The sequence below is a fragment of the Hemicordylus capensis genome, chromosome 4 (genome assembly GCF_027244095.1).
Source record: "Hemicordylus capensis ecotype Gifberg chromosome 4, rHemCap1.1.pri, whole genome shotgun sequence".
Classification (NCBI taxonomy): domain Eukaryota; kingdom Metazoa; phylum Chordata; class Lepidosauria; order Squamata; family Cordylidae; genus Hemicordylus; species Hemicordylus capensis.
In genome coordinates, this window is record NC_069660.1 from 254,363,375 (window position 1) to 254,388,402 (window position 25,028).

Here is a 25,028-nt window from a genome sequence, read left to right on the forward strand (position 1 = left end):
GCTGGCTGCCTCTCCAAATAGCAGCATTGCCCCTCCTGTCACCTTCACAGCTATGTAGTTGCTGAGTATCAGGGATGCCACCACATCGCTTGACAGCCTATCAAGTGGCATAGTCACACAGGGGCATTCCCTCTTCCTACTGTGTCATTTGCTCCCTGCACCTGGCAAGCTGGAGGGAAAATGGACAAGATGATTGGACAGGCACTAAATGCTTTGCTCCCCAAGAATGAAATGACAGTGATGTATGAACAGAGCAGAACTTTATTACGGTTGTAGACCAATATATAAGAAATACAAACAATGCATCGTGTAAATAAAATTTAAAAAGAAGAGAAAAATATATAAACTACTTATGAAATGCATTGCTAAAGATCAGATCGGGTTTTGCAGATTATAAAACAAAACCTGGCCATTATATTAATAATGTACAAACACTCCAGGTGGCAACATAAGCAGGGCACCCCATCACAGCACCGGGAGGGGGGCAAATGACTGGAGTGTGTGTGCCCGGGGTTGGGTTTAAAAGACAGCCCCAAGCAAGGATTCTCAAACAGCCAAGTTCTATTTTTTCCTCCCACTGGAAGGTTGGGGAAGGGGACCCATCCCCTTCCCCTTCCCAGGCTTACTCATGAGCAGGACCAGTAGCCAGGGTCAGTAGTGCTCCAGTACAAGGAGAGTGCTGACTGATGTAGAGACAGAGTATGCTGACCCTAGAAAGCTGTCTTGTTCCGTTCCCTTTCCTGAGTAATAGGGGAATAGTGCCCCCCCGGGCCCACCCCTGATATCATTCTTGTGCAGGACTATTTGGGTGTAGGGCTTTTGCCGGAGGGGGGAGCGGTGCTATTGCTTTCAGAAGAAGCATTGACATGGCATTTAAATTCCCTTTTCCTGCTGAGGGAGTTCATTCTGAAAAATGAATGATTGTGCTTGACACACTCCCTTTGAGATTATGGGCAATTGCGGCCGCTCCGCTGATGTACTGACACTTTTGCCCACAGTCTGGCTGTGGAGCTTGCTGGGCTAGGCCTTGGTGGCTGGGCAGCAGAGAAGGGCTCCCCTCTCCTGTAATTGGAGGTTGCTGGGCTGGTTGGATGAACATCTGCGATGTGATTCATGGTTTCAAATTGAAACCTTGAGTTCACCAACCTCCAGTTTTGAGTTACATCTGAACTTGGCCATCATCTTTATGGTATTCATAAAAGGCAGTCTGGCTGCTTTTGAAAACAATACTGTACTTTTGGATGTGAATTTGAAACAAATTTTAGTCTGGTCAGAGTGCATTGCACACTGAAAATCTGTTATACTAATGGGAGGATTTAAAGTGTAGACTTTTGGGACTTCTATTACAATATAAATAGTTGTATGCTATTTGAAACATGTGCCACTGTATACATCATTGATGGTATTATACACAGACTTAATTCTGAATTGCAGTTTACTGCTTGTTTTGTTACACAGTTTAATTAAATCATTATGACATTTGCCATTTTCTGTAGCTCAAGTTCTTAGTGAACAGACTGTAAGCTGAAGGAGCTAAATTGATACATAATTTTTCTGGAAGTCTGGATTAATAATAAATAATAAACTTTATTTGTTAGCTGCCCCATAACAAATTGTTATCTGAGTAGCTCACAGCATTAAAACACCAAGTAAATACACATAACATGAAATCACACCCCCATATACAAAATACAATATAAAGCCATTTAAATACTTTTTTTTAAAAAGTCAGTTTTAAAAATCAAGATTTAAAAAATCAAAATTTAAAAGGCCTGAGTGAACAAAAAAGTCTTTACCTGCCGTCTAAAAAATCAAGGTGATGAAGCCAGGTGAACCTCACTGGGGAAGCTATTCTATAAATGTTTTGCAAGCACCGAAAAGTCCCGACAAGGCTTTAAGTAGCTGTATAGCAATCCACATTCCTAACTGTGGAGTTGCTTGTAGTGACATACATGTTACTTTGCATAGCCATCAGACAGCAGGAGAGTTTCCATTCCTATCATTTATTGGCTTACATCTGCACCATCACCACCCCCAGCTTGCCTTACTACGGCTCCACTAATCTTTTATAATATGTGACTGTTCCTGCTCAAAGCCTGTTTGGTGTAACACAGTGGTATACAGCTCAAATGTCCTGGTGGGCTATAACCAACTGTGACTTGTTGTGTGGGGTCCAAGGTCAATTTTCAATGCATTAATTATTACATTAAAATGAATAATTGAAAATATTAATGAAAGTAATTGTTAGTTACTTATGGAGCATCCCCCTCCTATCAACTTTAATCAACCATAGTGGCCAGAAAATAGGCCCTGTCCTGCAGTGGAGCACTTGGAGTGCATGCCAGTCCCTAACAAATGCCAAATCCTCTCTTCTTCCTAAATAGCTGTTGTTTTCAGGCTGCAATTCTAAGCATTCAGAAGGCACCTGCTCCCAGAGGAATGATGTTCCCTCTTAATAACCTGCACTTTGTTGATGCCATTGCTGCCTCCCCAGCAGTACACTTCATCTCCTCATTTCAGGCATCCCACAGATGTTTTTGCACCAATGCAAACTAAACAAGCAGTGCATCCCCTCACACTCCCTTGCAAAGTAAAAAGGTAAAGCGTGCTGTCAAGTCAATTTCGACTCCTGGCGCCCACAGAGCCCTGTGGTTTTCTTTGGTAGAATACAGGAGGGGTTTATCATTGCCTCCTACTGCACAGTATGAGATGATGCTGTTCAGCATCTTCCTATATTGCTGCTGCCCGATATAGTAGCAGCGGGGATTTGAACTGGCAACCTTCTGCTTGTTAGTCAAGCATTTCCCCGCTGCTCTACTTAAGGTGGCTTAAAGGCATCTTTTGAAGCAGTGAATCTCTTCTATTTCTTATGAGGAGAATAAACCTGGCCCTATCCAACCCCAGCACAGCATTCCTTCAGTGGCTGATGTTGGTGTTACCTTGCATTTCTTTTTAGATTGTGAGCCTTTTGGGGACAAGGGAGCATCTTATTATTTTTCTTTGAAAACCTCTGTGGAGCCTTCTGTTGAAAAGCAGTATATACATGCTACCTAAAGTGGTGCAGTGGGGAAATGCTTGACTAACAAGCAGAAGGTTGCTGCTTCGAATCCCCACTGGTATGTTTCCCAGACTATGGGAAACACCTATATTGGGCAGTAGTGATATACTGTAGGAAGATGCTGAAAGGCATCATCTCATACTGCGCGGGAGGAGGCAACGGTAACCTCCTCCTATATTCTACCAAAAGAAAACCACAGGGCTCTGTGGGCTCCAGTAGTTGAAATCAACTTGATGGCACACTTTACCTAGTCACAGAGAATAGCAAGTGAGTGAGAGACAGTGCATGCACCGCTGTGCTAGCATGCACAGAGGCTGGATTGGTAGCTGGATTGGTAGCTGGCTGTCTTGTCTCGAGCCAAGAGGTGAAGAGGTGTCTAAAGCTGATCTTGTGGTAGCAAGCATGACTTGTCCCCATAGCTAAGCAGGGTCTGCCCTGGTTGCATATGAATGGGAGACTTGATGTGTGAGCGCTGCAAGATATTCCCCTCAGGGGATGAAGCCGCTCTGGGAAGAGCAGAAGGTTTCAAGTTCCCTCCCTGGCTTCTCCAAGATAGGGCTGAGAGAGATTCCTGCCTGCACTTGGAGAAGCCACTGCCAGTCTGTGAAGACAATACTGAGCTAGATAGACCAATGGTCTGACTCAGTATATGGCAGATTCCTGTGTTCCTATGTTCCTATGTGAAGTTGGTAACCTGGCTGAGGAGAGCTGGATGGATGACCTGTGAGGTAGTAGGACAGAGTACTTGTGTGGCAAACCTAACCAGGTGAGGAATTTACAGTTAAGGAGCAGGGGCCTTGAGAGCTCTGCACCTAGACAGTAGACTGAGGAGACATTCAGGTTCATCATCAGCTTCACAGTGGTACACTGTATTTATTCTCAAACTAGTGTTCTGAAGCCCGTTATAATAACGGGCGCTAGCCTTTTCCTCTCCCCTTTACTGTTTTTTTTTTTTTTTTTAAATGCAGCCTCCGCCGCTGCCTCTGAAGTCCCACCCTCCCTCCCTCCCAGCTTCCAAAACCACCTTACCCTGTCCCGTTACAGTTGAGCAAAGAAAGTCCAAAATTGAGGAGGGAGAAAGGAGCTCTCAAGCAGTGCTCCTCCCTCTGCAAAGGCTCTGCCCGAACTGGCGCTTGGGACTGAAAGGACGCCTCTTGCGTCCTTTCGGCCCCAAGCGCCAGTTCGGGCAGAGCCTTTGAAGAGGGAGGAGCACTGCTTGAGAGCTCCCCTCTCCCTCCTAAATTTAGGACTTTCTTTGTTCAACTGTAATGGGACAGGGTAAGGTGGTTTTGGAAGCTGGGAGGGTGGGATTTCGGAGGCAGCGGCGGAGGCTGTATTTTTGCTTTTCTGTTTACTTCGGCCTTCGCTCGGCCCCCGGTCCCGGCCTCCGTCTCCCTGCGGCGGTCTGGGCCTCCGCCGCCATTCCCCCTCCCGCCACCCACCGCGGCCCGTGTCTCCGGCCAGGGCGGCCACCCAGGGCTCCAGCGGGCCCGCCACCCGCCGCCGCCCGCAGCTCTGGCCAGGTCCTCCGCTCCCTGGGGCCTCTCCCTTGTCGCCGCGGGTGTCCTCTGGGCAAGGCGGCGGCGGCCAGTGTTCGCCGGCGCCGCTCACCCTGCTTTTTCGGGGCGGCCGCTTCTGGCCGCCCAAGATGGCCACCGGGTGCCGGCCGTCGTGTCTCCCTTGCCCTGTTCTGCGCCTGCGCTTTGCGCAGGCGCAGAACAGGCCAGGGAGGCACGAACACACGCCTTGGTGTCCGTCCACGGACGGACACCAAGGCTTTTATTAGAGAGGATTATCCAATGTTCATAAAAATATGCATATATAATACCAATAAACATATGCAAATTTAAAGCAAAGTGGAGACTTTGATGAAAAGCATCTTCTATTTTCACTTTTTTGGTGATGAATATTGACTTTTTTCACCATCTGGACCTGGCAACCCTAACCACAATACCTTGGGCCAGCAAAAAATCCCCCACAGGCTGGATCCGGCCACTGGGACTTATATTGTGCAAGCCTGGTGTGATGGATAAAGTGTTGGCTTCGGGCCAAGAAGCCTTGGGTTCAGATTCCCACACAGCCACGAAACTTAGCGTATGACCCAATTAGCTCCTCTTAGTCTAACCTATCTCATATGACTATTGTGAAGATAAAATGGACAGCCCTATAGACAACACACCTGGGGTATATACATGTGATAAATAATGAAAAGTTCGAGGTGTAGAGTCTCAGCTAAATAGTGTACCTCTTTTTTTTTTTTTTTTTGGCATGTTGGTTAGTGGCACTAACCTTAACTTTAGCTGCCTCTGCTCCAACTAAAAGGAATGCCTGGAATGCTGATGATTGCAACTCTCTAGGCACTGAGTAAACTGTGAGCATATATTGGTCCACACAATTAGTGTGCCTATTTATTCAGTCCATGTTCTGTACTGAACAGAGAGATGTGCCTAGAGCACAGTACAAATTGATTGTTAAGGGTCACCACTGTTTAATTCTGCTAAGCAGAAGATCATCTGGTAGAGATACATGTTGTATTTTCTTTTCTTTGTAAAATTTGTTTCCATTTTAATTAATTAATTGTTTTATTTCCAGTGTCTCTACGTTCAAACATTTTTGTGTGTTTCTAGACATCTCAGTTACCTGTCTTGGGCCCAAACTACGCAATATATCACTCACATGTTTGGGATCTGAATATCTGTATTTTTAAAAAAAGTTGGGATTGTTCTGGATTGTTTGCACCCCCCCACCCCACCCCAGGAGAAAAAGCCCCCATCGGTGTCAGTTGCTCAGGCCCCAATCTCATTATCTACAATAATCTAGTCTGGCCCTAAATGCTTATATTAAACTGTTTCCTTCTATATTTTTCTCTTTTAATTTTTTTTCTGGCTTTTCCAGACATAGTGCTTTTGTTGTTGTTTTGTGAGAAGTATTTGTTTCCATCCTTTTATATTGTTTCTGGAACACTTTATAAATGTTTTGTCACATTTATAGTTTATCCTATCAACATTCTTAATTGTGATAATTGTATGTCTCTCTTCCTCCTGTGTCAATATGGTTAGGATGAGCTTGCAGTCAATAGTGCTGTAGAGGTTTTTAAACTGTTGTGTGTAATACCTTATGTGTGAAAATGCACAGGAGAAGATATAAATGATGCATGAATCAAGTGGGGGAGGGGCTTGACATATTTGGTGATGAAGATCTGTACTTTTTAATGGCAGAACTGATGGTTTGGAAAAGCTCCATTGTTTTGAATCATGACACATTCTTGAACACTAAGAAATTTTCCAAACTCGAGCAGGAAGCTTTCTAACCATTTAAGTGTCTTATGCCGTATTTTTAAAAAGATTTTGTTTTTTGTGTTAAGGGATATATTTTGTGTCTTGCCAAACTTTTTCTTAACATAAATTCACTTTCAAGAAGAGTTGAAAAATCTTTATATATATTTATCTTAGGCATACCCGTCGCTAATCCCATGTGTGGCAGCTCTCGCAAGAGTTCGAGCAGCTGCCAGATAACAATGGGGACGTGGGGGAGGGGAGAAAATGGTGGTGGCAGCCGACCGGCCTGCGAGGAAACAAAACAGTGGTGGAGGCCAGCTGGCAGGGGAAGAGGGCAGGTGGCTGGGCGGCCGGGAAGAAAATGACGATGGTGGCAGTGGGCTGGCGGGTGGGGGAAGTAGTGGCCGGCGGGCAGGGGGAGCACTGGGGGGAGAAATGGTGGTGGAGGCTGGTGGGCGGGTGGTGTGGAGGCGGCAAAGGATGGTAGTGGTGGCGGGGACAGGGTGGCGGTGGCAAACTAGAGGCGCAGATGTTCTGTTCCCGCTTCAGCTAGTATGTATTAACACTAGTAAAATTGTACATGTGGTAGAAGGGTCACAGTGCTGTATAAGAGCAACTGTCAGCTATTTCTAACCCACTAGTCTTAATAATGTTAAGCATATTTAGTCAGAAATAAGTCTGAATTCAGTGGGACTTTACACCCTGCCTTATTATGTGTTCTTAGGATTGTAGCCTTAGTTTGAGAACTTCATGAGGTATGATTTACAACTTTCTACCCCCTTCCCCTTTAGACTGTAAAGGGTGATTAATGGAAGGATGAGGAAAACAGGACTGGAACTTGCACTTTGAAAGAAAAAACAAATTCTCAGTTGCCTTATGACAATCAGATATAACACAGACACAAATTGTTTGCATTTCTGTCTGTCTCATATATTTGTCTTTTAAGAAGCAGTCTATTAAATATGGAAGATATTTCAGAGAATACTACGATATCGATATCTAAGAAATCCTTATTCTAATTTTCCGAAAATACTTGTAATACATTTTTTGCTTTATGCACGAACAAATATTGTTTTAGAGTAACAATATTTGTTCGTGCATAAAGCAAAAAATGTATTACAAGAGTCATTTTATGGTGACTCAGACTAAATAAAACAGTGTTTAACTTTTCAGGTCTGTAGCCTGTTAGATTTGATATATTTCTAATGTGTATACATAGGAAGTGACATGACATTAGTGTGTGTGTGGTGGGGGGGCGGCAGGATTGTAGGGCCTCTGTGACCAAGCTCTGTCTGTTTAGTAAAATGAACTATTCTGAATGTCTCAACAATGCAATTGATCTGCAATGATCTACTGGTTTGTTTTATGCTTCTGGTTATCCCTATGTCTCTTCCCCAATGGAGAGAGCAATAGCTAAAGGGTGGTGATTTTTGAAAAGAAGGCTGATAGGGAAAGTTTTACATACTCCCTTCCGAACTGCAGCTCTGCTCTTAGTTGCTGCCTTCAATCCTGCTTTTCATTATGGGGTGAAAACTGTTGGGGGATGGATACAAAACTCATCATAATGTTTAGTTTGGTCCAGGAACAGATTGAGTATTGAAGTGTTTACAAAACCATTTCCAAATATAAAATCTCTTGTACGAAGTGTCCAGAAGACATCTTATGTTGTAATTATTATGGATAAAGGTTTTGTAAACCATTAAAAGCCTGGAGAGTTTATTCTGAGTACAAGGACAACACTGTAAAATGGTCTAGTTATAATAACCCATGTTGCAACATGAATATTCCCCTTATATTTAACAGTCAATTTTCAAATTCTTAATTATACACTCATTTTGTTACTATTTTTTATTGATTTTAAAGTGAGAGAGAGGGTGCACTCTTACACAGGTTAGTCAGAGCAGAAAAAGCATTAGTCTGGCATGGCCAATCCTCTTGTTGAAATAAAGACTAAGCAGGTGGCTGCTGATATTTGATTAGATTGAGCCAGGTATTATAACAGCCTGTTTTAGTAGAGGCAGGCTGGAGCAGCTTGCAGGTGGGTCTGAATGAGTGTAACCTTTGAAACCTGTTTTATTTAATGAAATATGTTTGTGTTAAGGAAGACTTCTAACTTCCTTAACTCCAGGAAGGCTTCATATTTCATATTTTCTTCCTTCCTTCTAGTCTTCTTTGCTTTTCCCCTTCTTGATTATTCTGGAAAAATATTCCCTTAAGTCATTGTACGAATCTGGACATTGTCACAAAATGGTCCTTGCAAATACTGTGAATTCCAGCATCCCATTTAAATTATTGAAGCCTCTCTTCTTATATGAAAGTGGTTTGTTTCCTCAACGCCAAAACAGAGATGGTCATCAGCGTAGAAATAACATTGAAGATGAAAATAACAAATTCTCTTGGAGAGAATTATTATATAATAAAAATAAGGGAGCCCAGGTCAGTACTTTGGAGAACAGTAGTGGGTGGAAATGAGGAAGAGAGAAGCCTAGAGGGAACATTAGAAAAATGTATGACTGGAACCAGAAAAGAAAGGAGAAACCTACAGATCACAGATAAGAATATGATTTACTACATTAAAAGCAGAACACTAATCCAAGCGGAGGACCACAAAGAAATTGAACAGAGTAGGGGTATGTATGGACCGTAATCTGAGTAATGGTCTGAATTTTGACTGGTCTGGTTTGGCGGAACTGCGAACTGGTCCCGTGGTTTGAGGCAGTGCCAGGTGGGCATGGCATGCGGCACCTTTAAAAGTAAAGACATAGGTCTTTACCAGCGTGAATGCTGCTCCAGGCAGCTTCCTGCTGCAGTGGCGCTCCCCACCCCCCCGCAGCAGCCAGCGCCTGGCAGTGGTGGTACAGCTCCATCATTCACCTAGCTGCCACGTATGCAGAGCCTTCAGATTCTACCTGAGGACAGACAGAGGGAGAGGAGCAGGCATAAATCAAGGGGAAGAGAGTTCCAAAGGCGGGGGGCAATGACAGAAAGAACCCATGAGAGCATCATCATGGGATGTGCAGAAGGGCCCCTTGAAAATATATTGTACTCTGGGCAAATTCATGTGGTAAGAGACAGTCATTCAAGTATATTGTTCTGATGTCATTTAAGGTTTTAAAGGTGGCTACCTGCACCTTGAATCATCTCTGGCAGTTGCCTGATAACCAGTGCAGCTAAAATAACACTGGGGTATTATGTTCAGGATGTCTGATACCTGTCATCATCCTGACGGCTGCGTGCTTTACCAGTTGAAGCTTCTGAACAGCCTTCATGGGCAGCTCAATTTAGAGCACATTGAAGTAATCTGCTCAAGAGGTTATGAAGATGTGGCTCACACAGGTTAAGTCTGCTTGAATCTGCAGTAGATGCAGTTGGTGCAGCAGCTGACGCTGAGTTAGAGTCACACCTGCTACTTGGGCATCCAGGAGCAAAGTCTGGTCCAAAGTGACTCCCAGCGATGGGAGTGTGATCCTGATGATCTAGAACAGATTGACATACCATCAATAGGTCTCCTAACCAGAAGAACCTCTGTCAGAACTGAATTTAATTTCAGTTTGTTATCCAGCCCATTGCTGACTCCAGGCACAGTATATAGAACCTCCACAGCATCTCCAGATGGTAGATGTCTAATTGGGTGGTGTCACTGGCATACTTATACGCCCCACACTAAATCCCCAGATAACCTCCCCCAGCAGTTTAATGTAGATGTTAAAAAGTATGGGGGCAATATACAGTATCACATGGGGCTGTATGTCAGTTACCATTATTGTAATATGCTATCACAGAGTTACTCCTAAAGCCGTTTTGGAGGAGCACATATACTTGTCTTTTCCTGATAGGCTTCCTGCACTTGGCAGCTATCACACCAATTTTTAAGGACCAAGAGCACACCGTAGCTGCCTGATGTATTACAGTAGCTAAGAAACTGAGCTACAAATCCTTGATTTGAATTTTGCCTCTGCCACGAACTCATTAAGTGGCCTTTGGTAAAAGCTTTGTCTGCTTGAAAACCCTGTGCTAAGTTGCTGCTGCTATTATAATGCAAGGTGCTGGCCCTTGCCCACCCAAGGACTCAGGAGAGATGTAGCTGTGACTAGTCACTCTGTCCAGATAGAGCTGAGAGAGACTCCTGCCTCCCGGTAATCTTGGAGAAGTTGCTGCCACTCTGTGCAGACAATATTGAGTTAGATGCATCAGTGGTCTGACTTGGTAGAAGGCAGCTTTGTATGTCTGCTCTCAGCCTGATTTATTACAATTGAGGAGAATCCTTTCTACTCAGAAAGTTACATTTTTGTGTATTGTTTTTCAATGTATTATTGAGAAGTGTTTTTCAATGTATTATATTTTTATGTACCCTTAGCTCTCGAAATGGCTCACAGTAAAACATCCAAGTAAATATTCTTATCTGTCTTCTGTCCACTTGCCATTCCTTAAAGTATTACTGATCTGTTTATCTTATAGAATTCCCCCCCACCAAGTGCCCTGAGTATTTCCATTTGTTAACTATATCTGAATATCTGTTACGCCCAGTGGCTTCAATCTGATCACATGGATATATCCACCTATTATAATAAGGATACTTAGATTTGCATTGTGTCAGTGCCTACTGTTGGCAAGTGCATACTTTGTCATCATGGAAAAAAATGTTTATGGTGTGTCCAGGAAGTGATATTGGCAGCTACCTTCACATAGCGATAATAACCTATGCCCAATGAGATAAGACACTGAGCTTCTGGAAATAAGATTATCTGATATGACTTATTAACATTAGAGTTATAACCACATTTTAAATATCAGTAAGTGCTGTTCTGAAGGGATGGGGTGGTGGCTCAAACTACATTCTAATGTGATGAGCTACAATCTGATTAGTTCTACTGCATATACATTATTTTTCTTCCCTGCGTGTCCTAAGTTGGCAAGTAATATTAGTGTACAGTGCAGTGGATATTTATTCACAGTAGCTTATTTGGAAGACTGTGGCTTTGTGCTGTTTAAGTTGGCAGATGGTGGATGGAGAAATAATGCAGTGTGCTGTGGAAGACAGAGCACTGGGCCTTGCTTCAGATCTTTGCACAGCTTATGCATCTTGGGCAAATCGCTCTCTTTGTGTGTTGTACTGGAGGCATAACATCACAGAGAAGGGGAAAACTGAGGAAGACAAAACGCTAGAACCAAATCACAGCTCCGGTGATCAGTAGTGATAATTAATAAAGATAATTAATAAGAATTATGGAAAGCTTTAGGAGTAGGCAGTTTATTTGGAAAGTCAGACTTCTATGACTTCCAACTCTTCATCTTCATTTGAAAGAGTGTGACCAATGTGCTGCCTATAGGGGCCAGAACTGACCATGTCAGAGTTAGAACTAAAATAGATTTGAAGGTGGTAGACCTATGTGTTTAAATCTGTATTTACCCCAGTCATGTATAAAGTAAGGTTATAGACTGACTATGACCAAAATGTGAATCCTTCCCATGTCTGATACTTTACCTCCCCCATTGCCTTTGCCTACTAAGTGAATTTCGCCTGGCTCTGCTCACTTCTGATACTGGAGCTCAGCTGAGAAGAAAAGCATCTGGGGAGACTGTGGGGAGGTAAGCTGCAGGTTGGGCGAGGGTTTAGCACCCCCTTACCTGTGTGTACTTTACTCTAAAAATCTGGCGCACATACTCCATATATGATTGGAGCAGGAGGGCATTCAAATAGACAAGCTTCCTGCTGTCATATTTGGTTTGGTCTTTAGGGTATGGTGTTTTCATATAGGAAGGTTCTTGCACTTTAACTTGTAAAAAATTTATTATTTTTCCTGAATGTGGGCTTCAGAAGCTCACAGTTCCGTTTGTAGAGTTAAAAGCAATTTTGTGTGCTGAGAAGTGAAAAATACTGCAGGTATTAAAAAGCATAATGGTAGGAAGTCCTGTGTGACAGATGAATTTACTCTGTTTGGGCTTGCCACTCTGGGGAAAAAAGTAAGAAACATATGATCTATCTTTCTTGTTTGTTTTGTCATCATGGTTAACTCTGCCCACACGTCACCATTTAATCTTTCACATTTTGACAGTTGCCTCTCTGTGGTTTTATTCTTTAAATAAAACAGGTGTCATCCACAGTTGTACAGGCACAAACAACTAAGAATGAAAATGTGGGTGTGGACCTTCATTTTCTTCTTTATATTACCTACCACAAAATCTCCACATATTACCAAAGGGAAGAAAAGGAGGTTTCAGAAAGTAGGAACATTCCACATGGTTTCACTGTGGAATAGGAAAGAGAAACTGCAGAGCCAAATGCTGTGTACCATTGACTGAGGTCTCCTTTGGGATAGTGCCTTGTACTCAGTGTTCTCTATTTCTCTCCATCTCTGTGCAGAATGGGTTTTGTTCTGGGCAGCAGTATCAAGGGTGTGTGTGTGTATATATGTGTGATTTCAGAGTGGGGACTTCCTGATTCAACCTGAGTGGGATCTAAAATTATCCAAGCGGACATCAAAAATGTGTGAGCGCACACACACTTTAGAGGAAACACTTGTTGTTATCAGTTTTAAGAGACTTGCTGCCACTTTTCTTGAAGTACCATGCAGAAATGAGGAATTGACTGACTTTGATATGCTATCTGTATTAGAATCTGCAGTTTTTCTTCTGGCTCAGTAATTAGCACATTTTAATACTCTTCTTGTGCCATTATAACCTGTAAAGTTGTGCCATCCAGTCAGTGTCGGACTCCTGGCGACCACAGATCCCTATGGTTGTCTTTGGTAGAATACAGGAGGGGCTTACCATTGCCATCTCCCGTGCTGTATGAGATGATGCCTTTCAGCATCTTCCTATATCGCTGCTGCCTGATATAGGTGTTTCCCATAGTCTGGGAAACATACCAGCGGGGATTCAGACCAGCAACTTCTTGCTCCCTAGGCAAGTTACTTCCCCGCTGCACCATTATGTGGTTATTTAAAAATGGAGTGGAGATTCATTAGCTGCTTAGATATTTGATTGGTCCTCCATGATTCTGCAAGATGTGTTGCAGGGATCTGAGGTTGCTAGATGTGCAACCGGAGTTGACCACTTGAATTTAAGATTGTTTCCATGTAACATGCTCACCTAATGTTGTGACTAAGTATGTGTATCAAAAATAAAATACAATGCAGAAGGCTGGTTATACATATAATTTAATGGTTGTCTGTATTGTTTCACTTTATATTAGGGAATGTCTTTTAATCAAACCCTATGCATGCTTATTTGGGAGTAAGCCCAGTTGTACGTTCTTCAGAGTAAACATGCCTAGGACTCTACTGTTGCTTAACACGTTCCCATTGTTCTGGTTCGCATATGTATTTGTTTCATTTAATTTTCTTCCATTTGAATGGAAGCTAAATGTGGGAAAAGATTCCATTGAATTTTTTTGAGATTATATACTGTGAGGTGATATAGGGTTGGCTGGCATCTTTACTATCAACTAGCAGCTGACTCCTTCTGACTTTCTTTCTGGAGGACAGAGCTAGAACCTAATCTGTGTCTTCTACTGTTGGGAACTAAAAGACTCTGCAAATCATTGGAAGGCTTGCTTCTTTGAGCTGGCATCTTTACCTATTGGCCAGTCTTTGTATCCACATTCAGCTCCTTCTGTCCTCTCTGGAGGGAAAAGGTTGGAACTTGGACAATAACCTCAACTGCCAGGTGCCAGAAGACACTTCCATTGTACCTTTTTGTGTCATTTAATTGTATTTATTTTTACATTTATATCTCACCCTTACTCCAAGGAGCCCAAAGTGGTGTACATTCTTATATTTGTCCTCACAACAACCCCGTGAGGGTAGGTTAGGCTGAGAGATAAGTGACTGGCCCAGAGTCACCCAGTGAATTTCATGCCTAAATGGGGATTTCAATTTGGGTTTCCCCATACTAGTCCAACACTCTAACCACTACACCATTGCTTCGAAAATAAAATCTTAGCTGGAATATGATAAATACATGAAATAATTGTTCTGTCTGTGTTGTTAGATATGTGATGGCCCAGTTACACATGCAACTTATGTTTTCAACTTTCATTTATTTTATTTTTTTAAAACAGTAAACTATAAAATCGTGCTGTTTAAAAACAAAAGAAAACAAATGTTCAGTTCTTTATCCATTAGTCTGTACTATTCAACACTAAAACAGAAACCATACAGTGTCTGATATTAAAGTATCATTGGAAATAGAAATGTTCAAGCTGCCTTCAAGGCACATTTTATAGTCATCAAATTACAAAATAGAACATTTCCTCATTCCTTTACTCTTACTTTTGATTATTCCTACTTCGTAGATTGTCTGAACAAGTCTTTATTTGATACTGTAGTAATCACGTGACAAACGTGCATTTGCAAACCAGCCATTGTGGCCTTACCATGGTCACACCTGAAAGATATCTACCACAATCCAAAGAACTTGTGTGTCTGTGTGTAAGTAAAAGGGTTAGGTCTAAATTTCTTCAGTGGACTTTTTGGGCCAAATGTGGGGATTCTTGGGGGAGATTTCTTGAACTCCTGCATCCCTGGTGTATCTTTCATTGCCACCATCTGTTTTGCACTCTTGGCTGCAGTGCCTCCCAAAGTCTCACTGTGGCAGCCACCAATTTTCCTTCTAGGATTCTATAGAGTGAGAGCAGGAAGCATTGCCCTAACTCTGATTGGCTTCATAGCAACAATTACGTGTTGATGTAACATTGGTATGAAGCCAGTTAGAATTAGAGCAATGCTTTCTGCACTCATTCTAGTAAAATCTGATTGTGGGGAGGGTGGCTGTGCCAGGTAGTTTGACTTGAGAGTAGTGCCACCATCAGCTTGGCCCTCTACTTGTCCCTTCTGAAATATGACATAATGTTACCCCAACTTTTCACCATACAAAAGGGATGGTGAAATTACAGGAGACCCTTTCTGTATATCTGCATACAACACACATACAAAATAAAAAATGGGAATTCGCATTCTGTTTGTGCCATTGTTTCTTGCAGCACTTAATCTAGTAGTAGTCAACATCTGACTGGATGCAAAGGACTATCAGGAAGATTCTACAGTCAGTAGAATTGAATTGAATCTCTCATCCTGGACTATGTATATATTTCATTTATAGGGGTCTCTTTGTACCATTATAAGTCTTAGTTTTTTTTTCATTGTGGGGCCCGTATTATGGACCATGTACCTCCATAATATTCGCCTTATTAGCTCCCTATTTGTACATGTATCCACTATATAATGTTATCTCCTGGTGTGTCTATATTATCCATGCAAAACAAAAACCAAGAATGACCCACCAAAAAATATTAACTGTACATTTAATACCTCTTATAAAAATAGACACAAATACTATATGTAAACCAACATTGTGTGCATGAAATCATTATGAAAATGGTATATACATAGAAATGTTTGGATTGGTGATCCCGGTATACATTGCTTTTGTTTGTTTTCCATATTATCCATCCCAGTTCTTCTGTTCACATTAATAACTTTAGGCCAAACTACATATGACATTAAAGCATCACCACCTAACAGGCTTAGTCCTTTAGTGAATAGCTGCTGAATTTGGAGCACAGAGGGAACAGAAGGCTTTAACTCTGTCATGTATATGCTTAAAAACTGTATTTGATCCTAATTTTTCCTTTATCAAATTAATTCTGTAGGTAGTAGCAGTATTAAGGTATAAGAACTGCTATTACCTACAGAATTAATTTGATAAAGGAAAAACTAGGATCAAATACAGTTTTTAAGCATACAAATAGAAAAATAGCAAAGAGGTTGGAAGTATATTGCTCTGAAGGGGGAAAGCAGATTCTGCCAAGAGAAGAGACGGCTAAACTCTTAAATTAGATGGGAAAATATTGTGTGAAGAAATGGATAAAGTGACAAAAGTGGGGAGGAATTTTTAAATTAATGTGATGATATATTGATGGAACAAGAAATAGAATATTTGGGACTTTGGGAGACTGTCATAAGCTCTGATTGCCTCCTTCATTTTGAAGATGGAAAGTGAGGCAGATCAGGTTTTCATAATAGTGAGCTTAAAAGGATCCTGCAATCCTTAGATGGCAATTTTAAACTTCATCATTATAATATATTTTTGGAAAAGATGCAGCAGACTGAATAACTAAATCTTGCTTATTCCAAATGCTTGCATATGTCAAAGATGTCACTTTAAGACTACTTTCCACTTGGCAGGTATTTTAGTATTGGTTAGAAGTTATTTAGAAAGAAGTGTGAGAAGCTAAACAAACTTGATTTGGAGTGTTGAAATACCAGATTAACTCATGATATGCAAAATATAAAAACCGAAGTAGGTGCAAAAATAATTTATATCTGCAGATGTAAACTGGGAAATGGTTGCATTAGGTTTTCTGACTAATGGAACAAATGAAATTGCTTTCAAATATAAATACTAAGTTGGCATACTTTGCCAATATTTAACACAGACAATACAATGTTTGGAGGACATTACCAAAACAAGTGATAGACAAGCATAGCCCAGCAAATGTTCTTTTGCTACTGGTTTCTGCTTAAGGCTGTGCTTGTGGTATTGTTTGCCCACTCCTTATCCAAACTCTACACTATGATAAATTACGTAGTATATGTGTTGAGGATAAATGTAAGCATATTTAACTTAATTTTAAAATTCTGCTCATACAGAATATATTTAACTTATAAAAAACCTCCATACTTAAGATAAGTAAATGGGGCGTGGCACTTTGGGGGGGTGTAAATGTTAATATTTTTTAATGAAATAGTGCACTTTCATTCAAGATGATAAAATTTTGCCCCAATGAAAATTGTTCATGCTTTTCAATTGTGTAGAATTGGACTTTTAATTTATTATTGTGGTAAGAAAGCGTCAACAGGAGTGTGTGTGTGTTTCTTTCAGCAAAATAGTGGAGACGATAAGGGAGGGGCATGTTGTCATGTGGCACATAGAGTTTTCATGCTCTGGAAACATGGATTTGTAGGTAATGCTTCAGTTCAAAGAGTTATGTACATTCAGATCACTGTGCGCGCACACAGATCTACTTTCTCCATTGTAATGAATGTAGAAGCTGCGTATGCATGCTGGAACTTCTATGCTCATTTTAGGTGAGTAGCTGCAAGATTTTGAATAGAAATTTTCTTTTTTCAGATAATGAAAGCTGAGGACCAGACTATATGTTCCATGCACGTGTGTGGAACTGTAACTGTGTCCTTTGATAGTTCAGCTGGTAAAGCAAAAGACTGTAGAAATACAGTGGCCTTGTAGGGATCCTTAGGTCGCTGGTTTGATTCCAGCTCTAAGGAGACAACTTTCAGGGAAGGACCATAGGTCTGTAGCTCAGTGAAAGCAGTCAGAAAGCCACTGGTTCAGTCCAGGTCTTGAGCATTTCCCAAGTAAGACTGGGAAATAGTCTAAAATCCTGGAGGGCTGCTGCCAGACAGTGCAGACAGTACTAAGCTAGATGGGCTTCGGGAGGAGAGCTGGTCTTTTGGTAGCAAGCACGAATTGTACCCTTTGCTAAGCTGGATCTACCCTGGCTTGCATTTGAATGGGATACTACATGTGAGCACTGCATGATATTCCCCTTGGGGGATGGGGCTACTCTGGGAAGAGTATATGCATGCTTGCATGCATGTAGAAGGTTCCAAGCTCCCTTCCTGGCATCTCCAGATAGGGCTGAGAGAGACTCCTGCCGATAATCTTGGGGAAGCCACTTCCAGCCTGTCTAGACAATACTGAGCTAGATGGACCAATGGTCTGATTCAATATATGGCAGCTTCCTCTGTTACTAATTGTCTGACCTTATATAAAGCAGTTTCCTATATAACCTTTGTAGCCTGGCAGCTCAGGTGTTGCTTGAGGAGTGAGGGTTTGTTTGTTTTTCCTATCAAAAGTCACTTATTTGAATTAATTATTAATACATTAATAATAAATAATAATATTTGGTACAAGGAACAGCTACTTGGGGATAGGTGGTTTGGAGCAGGGAAGGGTTTGAACATACAGGAAGGAGGACATCTCTCCTGTTCTAAACCGGAAAATACTACCCAAATATTGTAGTAGGCATAATAATAGAAGGCTGGAGTGCTTTTGTAATAAACGGCAGTATTTCTTCAGCACCTTCTGAGGTTCACCTCTGTTTTTGTTTCTGGAAAGGGTTAAAAGTATTTTTTCCATTGCTTTTCCACACCCAGTCACCCACTTCTGAAGTGGTTTTTCATGCTAACGAAAGGGTCAGTGGGCTATTATGTTCGTGGGCAATATGTAGTTCTCCTTCAGATTATTAATATTTCCTTCCAGTTGCTGGATTCTTGAAGATTGTGCAGAATTTAGTGTGTGCATGCAGACTGTAGATATTGTGTTCATGAATAACTCTTCATGGAATAGTCTGTTAAAATAAGCGAGACCTAGCATAGTTGAACTTCTTGTACAGTCAGTTTATGAGAAAAATAAATTGTGCAAATTTCACTGCTTCAATTTCTATAACTATGTATGTTAGTAGAGTATACTTGGTATTTAATCATGCCATACCATTTTGGTGTCCCTAGGACCTACTCATGGGAACAATGGGGTGATTCAAATTTTCCATTGTTCCCTGTGGGTGAAACAAGCAGAGTCAGGGCAGTGCACTAATTTTACAACTCTGCCTTGAAAAATAATACTGAAGAACAGAAGCAGCACACACAGTCCCTCCCAACACAGAACAACACATTTTGCCAAACACACAATTCAAATATGGCAAAAAAGAATCACTTACCCAGAATCCATTGTCAGCCACAATGCCTGCACTGCAGTAACGTCATTGGCATAAGTTGCTCTCTCTCACACCATTCTGACTCCAACCTTACCTACAACAGCTGTCAAGGCAGCACCCTTGCGGTCAGCAAGCATAGCTATAAGCTCAACTACAGCAATGTCTTCACTCACATTTTGACTTAGTGAATACACCTTGCAATGTAGGTCGCAGAACAGAACAGAACAGAGCAGTGAGTGAAGCACAAGTTACACTCAAGGCAAGACATGAAGCTCATCTCACAGCAATCACCAAGAAAATATTACAGAGAGAGAGAGACAGCTGAGCTGCCACTATCCATTTCTTGCCACACCATCTCCCAGACAGACCAAGCCATAGCTCAAGGAAGGCAGGCAGGCCTCCAAGTTCTGACTTTGTCATTCTGAGATCCAGCAAAATCAAGTAGCTACAGTAGCAAGCAGTAGTACAACATTATGCTCAGTGCTGAGAAAAGAAACCACCTAATCAAACCTTGATTCCTTTGTCATCTCCTGATGTAAGGGCTCTCTCTGCCTCCCAGCCCCTTTGAATAAATTTTGAAATTCCCTCCTTTTTTTGTTCATTCTGGGATTCAGCAAAACAGTTATAGCAGCAATTGGTAGCACAGCATATACTCAGTGCTGAGAAAAGAAAATCACAAAATCAAATCTTCCTTCTTCCTGTCCTGATGTATCCTCTTTTTCATAAGGGCTTCTCTCTGTCTCCCAGTCCCTTTGAATACATTTTGAAATTTCCTCCAAAGTATTCCTCCTCCAGCCAATGGGGGCACAGTTGCCCATGCCAACACTTGATTTGAATGAGAACAAGGCAACCAAGAAGAAAGGAGATCTTAAGCCGATTAGCAAGGGGGGAAAGCTCATCAAAAAGGCTCCACAAATCATGCAAATTGATTCGTGCTGAAATGGAGCTGACTTGATTTGACCTCGAATCAGCTCCTTCATTTAAGGGGCGGTTCAGTTCGCAGTCAAACTTGCAAATTGCCCCTGATTTGGCACAAATCAAATTGCACATCCCTATTAGTTTATAGCCTCTCATGTTGTCAGTGGTGAATAGCTTTCTGATGTCCCTTTGCTGCCTCAGGGATGTAAGGGTCTTGGCAAACCCCCAAGGAATGAGACTTGGGCTCTCTGCTGATATCATTTGAGTTTTTGACTTCAGGTATACAGCTTGACAATGGCCAAAGCAGCAAATCCTGCTGACACACAGCAGAAATATGCCCCTGTGAATGGATACTCTGGACTCATTGAAAATGTATTAAATAATTTAGTTTTTAGCAAGTTAGCAGTTTGCTCAGAATGTTCTAGTGTGTGCTGGTATGCAATTTGAGAATTACTGACTTAGATGTGACAAATGGATAGGCAAAGCTCTAAGCAGGAGAGCTGGGTTGATAAATAGCAGCAAATAGGTGGGCATTTACTTTATCACAGGGAGGTTTGCAGATTGTAATGGACTTCCTGGTGAGAAAGTCTGACTCAGATGAATCTGCATATGAATAGTGCAGACATGTACACATAGACATCCCTAACTACCTTTTAAGGCCCAAGACATTCTGTCTAATCCACTGTTCTAAGTAAATTGAGCAAAGCTTACCCTTATTATTCTGAGCTTAAGCTTGGGATGCATTTCAATTGCCAACTGAAATAATAGAAGTAATTCATATTTTGATTACTCTCTAGCATCAGCAGTTCTTTTGTTTCAGGATTTTTTCCTTCAAAATTCTTCTGAGTTCTGAAATTGGGCTCAGATTTAGGAAAGGTTGGCAGGATTCTGTGTATTGATTTTGAAAGAGATCAGTCAATCCATTGATTTTTAATGATTTTTTTAATTTAAAAAAAAATCTTCAAAAAAGCCCTATAAGTGGTTTGTCTCATGGCAGAAAATTACAAAATCTGAAGCATGCCCCCCACCCCCATCATTCCACCCCTGTGTAGAAGAATCTGCACATAGCCTTCATATAAAGGGTAAACATGACCCCCTTTTATATTCATGGAATGGCTTTGCCTAGAGTTCTGAAGTTGGACTCAGATGTAGGACAGGTTAGCAGGACTCAGTGTATTGATTTTGTATTGGATTAGTCAATCAATTGCTTTTTAATGATTTTTTTGATTTTTAAAATAACAACTTCAAAAAAGTCCTATAAGTGGTTTGTTTCATGTCAGAAAATTACAAAAACTTCTGGAACTGAAGCCCTTCCTCCCCTGACTGTGATTTCACCCCTATGTGAAGGAATCTGCCCTTTGTCTTAATAAAAGAATAGAACATCCCCCCCCCCCACACACACACCACCACCACCTTTCCACAACCCTTTACATTTCCAGAATGGCTGAGCTTGGAGTTCTGAAATTGGGCACACATGTAGTTGAAGATGACAGGACTCTGTGTATTTTTATTTCAAAGCTATGTGAATCCACTGGGGCTTGCGTAGTAGTCTTTTCTTTCTTTTCTTTTTGCAAATGCACTCTGGCTCAGATCTATGGGTTTGTGGTGAATGATCAAGAAGATGTTTCGATGCTTTGTGGGTTGTGTAATCCTTTCCCCCCTAAATGCATTCTGGTTCATACCTGTGGGTTTGTGGTGAAATGTGTGTGTATGCAGGTAGATAGACAGACAGACAGATAGACATGGGGCACTTATTTTGCAGGGGGCTCCCATAAACTCATTAGGTCCAGGATCCAAAATTACCTAGCTGCACTTCTGATTGATATGGCAGTTTCCATAAAGGAGGCTGCAAACTTCTTTCTGAAACAGTCTCCTTGGTCACTTTCAGCCATCACTCTCTGGACAAACTACTAACAATGCTTGCCACGTTTTGTGCTTTAAATGATGATTGCTGAGACAGTTTGCTTGATTCTCTTTTAAATATCCATTTTATATTTTCTTTTATGCAGACAGTTTCTGCAGAAATCTCAGAATATTCATCAGGCAGTGAGAATCTGGAAGAAAGCAAAATAGAAACGACTAATTTAGAGTTTCCTAAAAATATCCCGGCACATTTTGGAAGAAGAGTTGAGATGGATACTGGAATATCAGCAAGTGACTGGTTAAAATCTGCTCAGGCCCTTCTACAGACACCCAAGAAAAAGGCAGACAAGAGTTTGAGGACTCCAGAAGATTCTGCAAAGAAAAGAAAATTACTGAGGTAAATATCAAGTCTTTTAGAAATAATATTACATTATAATGGTTTAGGTACTGTGCTGACCCCTGCATTTTCATCAGTGAGGTGCATGCACTGGCTCTGTGACTGGGATAGTGGTGAATTGCATGGTATCTAATCCAATATGACCTAGTATTCCTTCAACATTTTTGAAGGAATACTGGAATTTTTGTTGGGAGGAATGGTATTAGCAGGGCTTAATTTTTGAAAGAAAGAAAAAATTGCCATGCCCTTGTCGTCAGCAGCCGCAGCAGCAGCTTCAGTAGCACTTGAAGGATTGATAAAATTCAGACCCTCTCTTTTTACAGAAGTTAAAAACCTATCCCTTGAGATAATAACTGTCTGCTAACACAAAACGAAATACAAAGTACAAGAGCTGCCAGCTTATTGTCCTTTGGGAGCACCTGAATGGGAGCAAGAGCCTCAGGATCCTTGATGCAATCGAGCCTTGGTCCTGAGTCATTAGAAGTCATTTCCAACATCTACCCAGCTTAACTCTGCCAAGAGGGCAAAATGTCTCTATAAAAGATGCTCCCTTCTTCCTTCTGTAGACATGATTCCTGTGTGCCTACCAGACAGCATGATATGTTTTTTATCCTGGAACGCCCCCGTCCCCCGCAATGTGCCCTAGGTTTAGCAGGCTCTGGCTTACCATGGGAGACTGGTAGCAGGGGCGTAGCTAGCCCACCGGCGGCCCATGTGCGGCTGTGGCGGGTGCCCCGATAGCCCTGCCCCCTGCACCTGACGTCAGACGCAGGGGGTAGCCACGCCCCCGCATCTGACATCAGACGCGGGGGGCGTGGTCTGGCTCCCGAACGGAGCCTTGAGGCTCCGTTCGGGAGAAGCAGCTTAACTGCCGAAGGGGCGATGCGGCCCCTCTATGCTAGCTAGGATACTCTATGCTAGTATCCTCTCTAGCTTGCATTGGTTAGAAACTAGATACCCTGCTTAAGATCCAGCATCCTGTAGTCAGCCATTTCTGACTGACTCACCAAGAGGTTTCCAACTACCCCTTTAATGCTGTGTTCTTCTGTTAATAAATGTAATCCTTTTGTTCAAAGCAACTTGTCTTACTCCTCTTCTAGTACCCTTCTAGTACTTCTAGTACCCTTCTAGTACTTCTAGTACCCAGAGAACAACTTGTTATGGGGCAGCTAACAAATAAAGTTGTCGTTGTTACCACCTTGAGAAATAACTGCTGTATGCATATTTGCAACTAATTGGAGCTAATTCTGCCACATAAACCAAAAGCATATTCACAGAGTATGATAACCATGCATCTGAGCAAATGTGGTAACAATCTTTGGTAGCAAATATGCCGCCAAGACTGGCAGCAGTGACAGGAGTATTCCTAGCTCAAGTCAGGGAAGGCAAGAAAAGGTGTGTCCCAGTAGGGAAGGGGGGGGGATGTAGGTTGGGGAAGGGTGATGGCAGCAGCGAGGCCTGTAGGGTGGTACCCATTGTAGTGGAGAGACTGGCACTTACTGCTCCTTGCACCTGTGCTTAAGGCATAGAGCCAGAGCAGTGACCCCTGAGAAGATCTCAGTGTTTGGGCAGGTTCATATGGGAGAAGGCAGTCCTTAAGGTGCTGTGGTCCCTTTTAGGGTTTTAAAGGTGAGAAATAGCATCTTTTAAATCGGTCTAGAAAGTAACTGGGAGGCAATGAAGATGGTAAAATATAGGGGTCACCCAGTCTCTGCAATAGGCATAAGTTTCCCAAAATATCTTTCGTCAGTGATGAATTGGTTAAAAGGCTCCAGGAAATTTATAAAATATCCTGGGTTCCTTGGGTCTAATAATAATAATAATAATAATAATGAATATTTATATACTGCTTTTCAATGAGAAGTTCTCAAAGTGGTTAACTTAGAAAAAGAAATACAATGGTTCCCTCTTCCGAAAGGACTCTCAGTCTTAAAAAACAACATGAGGTAGCATCAACTACTGGAGGGATACTGTGCTGGAGTTGAATAGGAGACAGTTGCTTCCCACCACCACGAAATATAAGAGAACCATCATTTTAAAAGGTGCCCCTTTGTTCAGTTAGCTGGGCTGTTACTGCCAAAAGACAAATAAATCATTTACTTTTCTTGAGGTTTAAATTCTTGTGAGTTTAGCTGTTTCCTTGAAAGCATAGTTATTGAAGTTGTGACATCAGCTTGTAGATGCAACTGTGTGCTGTATAAGTGGAATACTGAAAAGCCAGAGGATATATGAAAGAAATCCATATGTAAAACAACAGCAACCAAAGCTTCAAGATGTTAGTGCGTGTAGATGAAACATAGTTTACTTCTTAAATGTTTGGAGTTGGGAGAGGCCTAACAAATATAGTTGCTTTCACAGATTCATTTTAAGCTATTGAAAAGTTATGCCTGAGGTAGTTAACCATATGAAGTATACAGCATCACAGAGTGAGTAAACACCAAAATACTTGCATTCACTAAAATCAAATTAATCCTGTCAATCCGTCATAGCTTGTCTAAGCCCTTTAAAAGTCTGAAAGTTGATATACTGGGAGGTCTTTTTAGTCAAGCAGTTCCATAGCACTGGGCCTCAGGTAAGAAGGGCTTCCAGATGACCCCCACCACAGATTAACTTCATAGAGAGATTCTGAGTAGGGCCTCATCTGAATTCTTGAGATAAGTAGATGTATATGTTCCACAGATTAATAAATAGTGTCATTAGCTCAAGGCAAATTCCGACAAAATCATATCTTTGTTTTTAACAAAGACAGTTTGGGATCTAAATTATAGATAGAAA

General features: G+C 41.6%; 1 protein-coding gene and 1 long non-coding RNA gene across 4 annotated transcripts in view; one reads left to right on the forward strand and one right to left on the reverse strand.

Annotated features, from left to right (window-relative positions):
• LOC128324460 (uncharacterized) overlaps positions 1-19,316 on the reverse strand; it is a 34,239-nt gene extending 14,923 nt beyond the window's left edge. The window contains exons 1-3 of one of the 2 annotated variants that reach the window (XR_008306867.1): positions 19,079-19,316; positions 9,548-9,812; positions 8,214-8,821 (exon numbers count right to left, since the gene is read on the reverse strand). This is a non-coding gene — a long non-coding RNA (uncharacterized LOC128324460). Of the gene's footprint in view, positions 1-8,213; positions 8,822-9,547; positions 9,813-19,078 lie in introns of those variants that run through there. The other variant, XR_008306866.1, reaches the window with a different exon arrangement.
• SPIDR (scaffold protein involved in DNA repair) overlaps positions 1-25,028 on the forward strand; it is a 253,771-nt gene that overhangs the window by 69,068 nt on the left and 159,675 nt on the right. For both annotated transcript variants that reach the window (XM_053249054.1, XM_053249053.1), the window contains exon 6: positions 22,003-22,253. In XM_053249054.1, the coding sequence (XP_053105029.1) occupies positions 22,003-22,253 (251 nt within the window). The remainder of the gene's footprint in view (positions 1-22,002; positions 22,254-25,028) is intronic.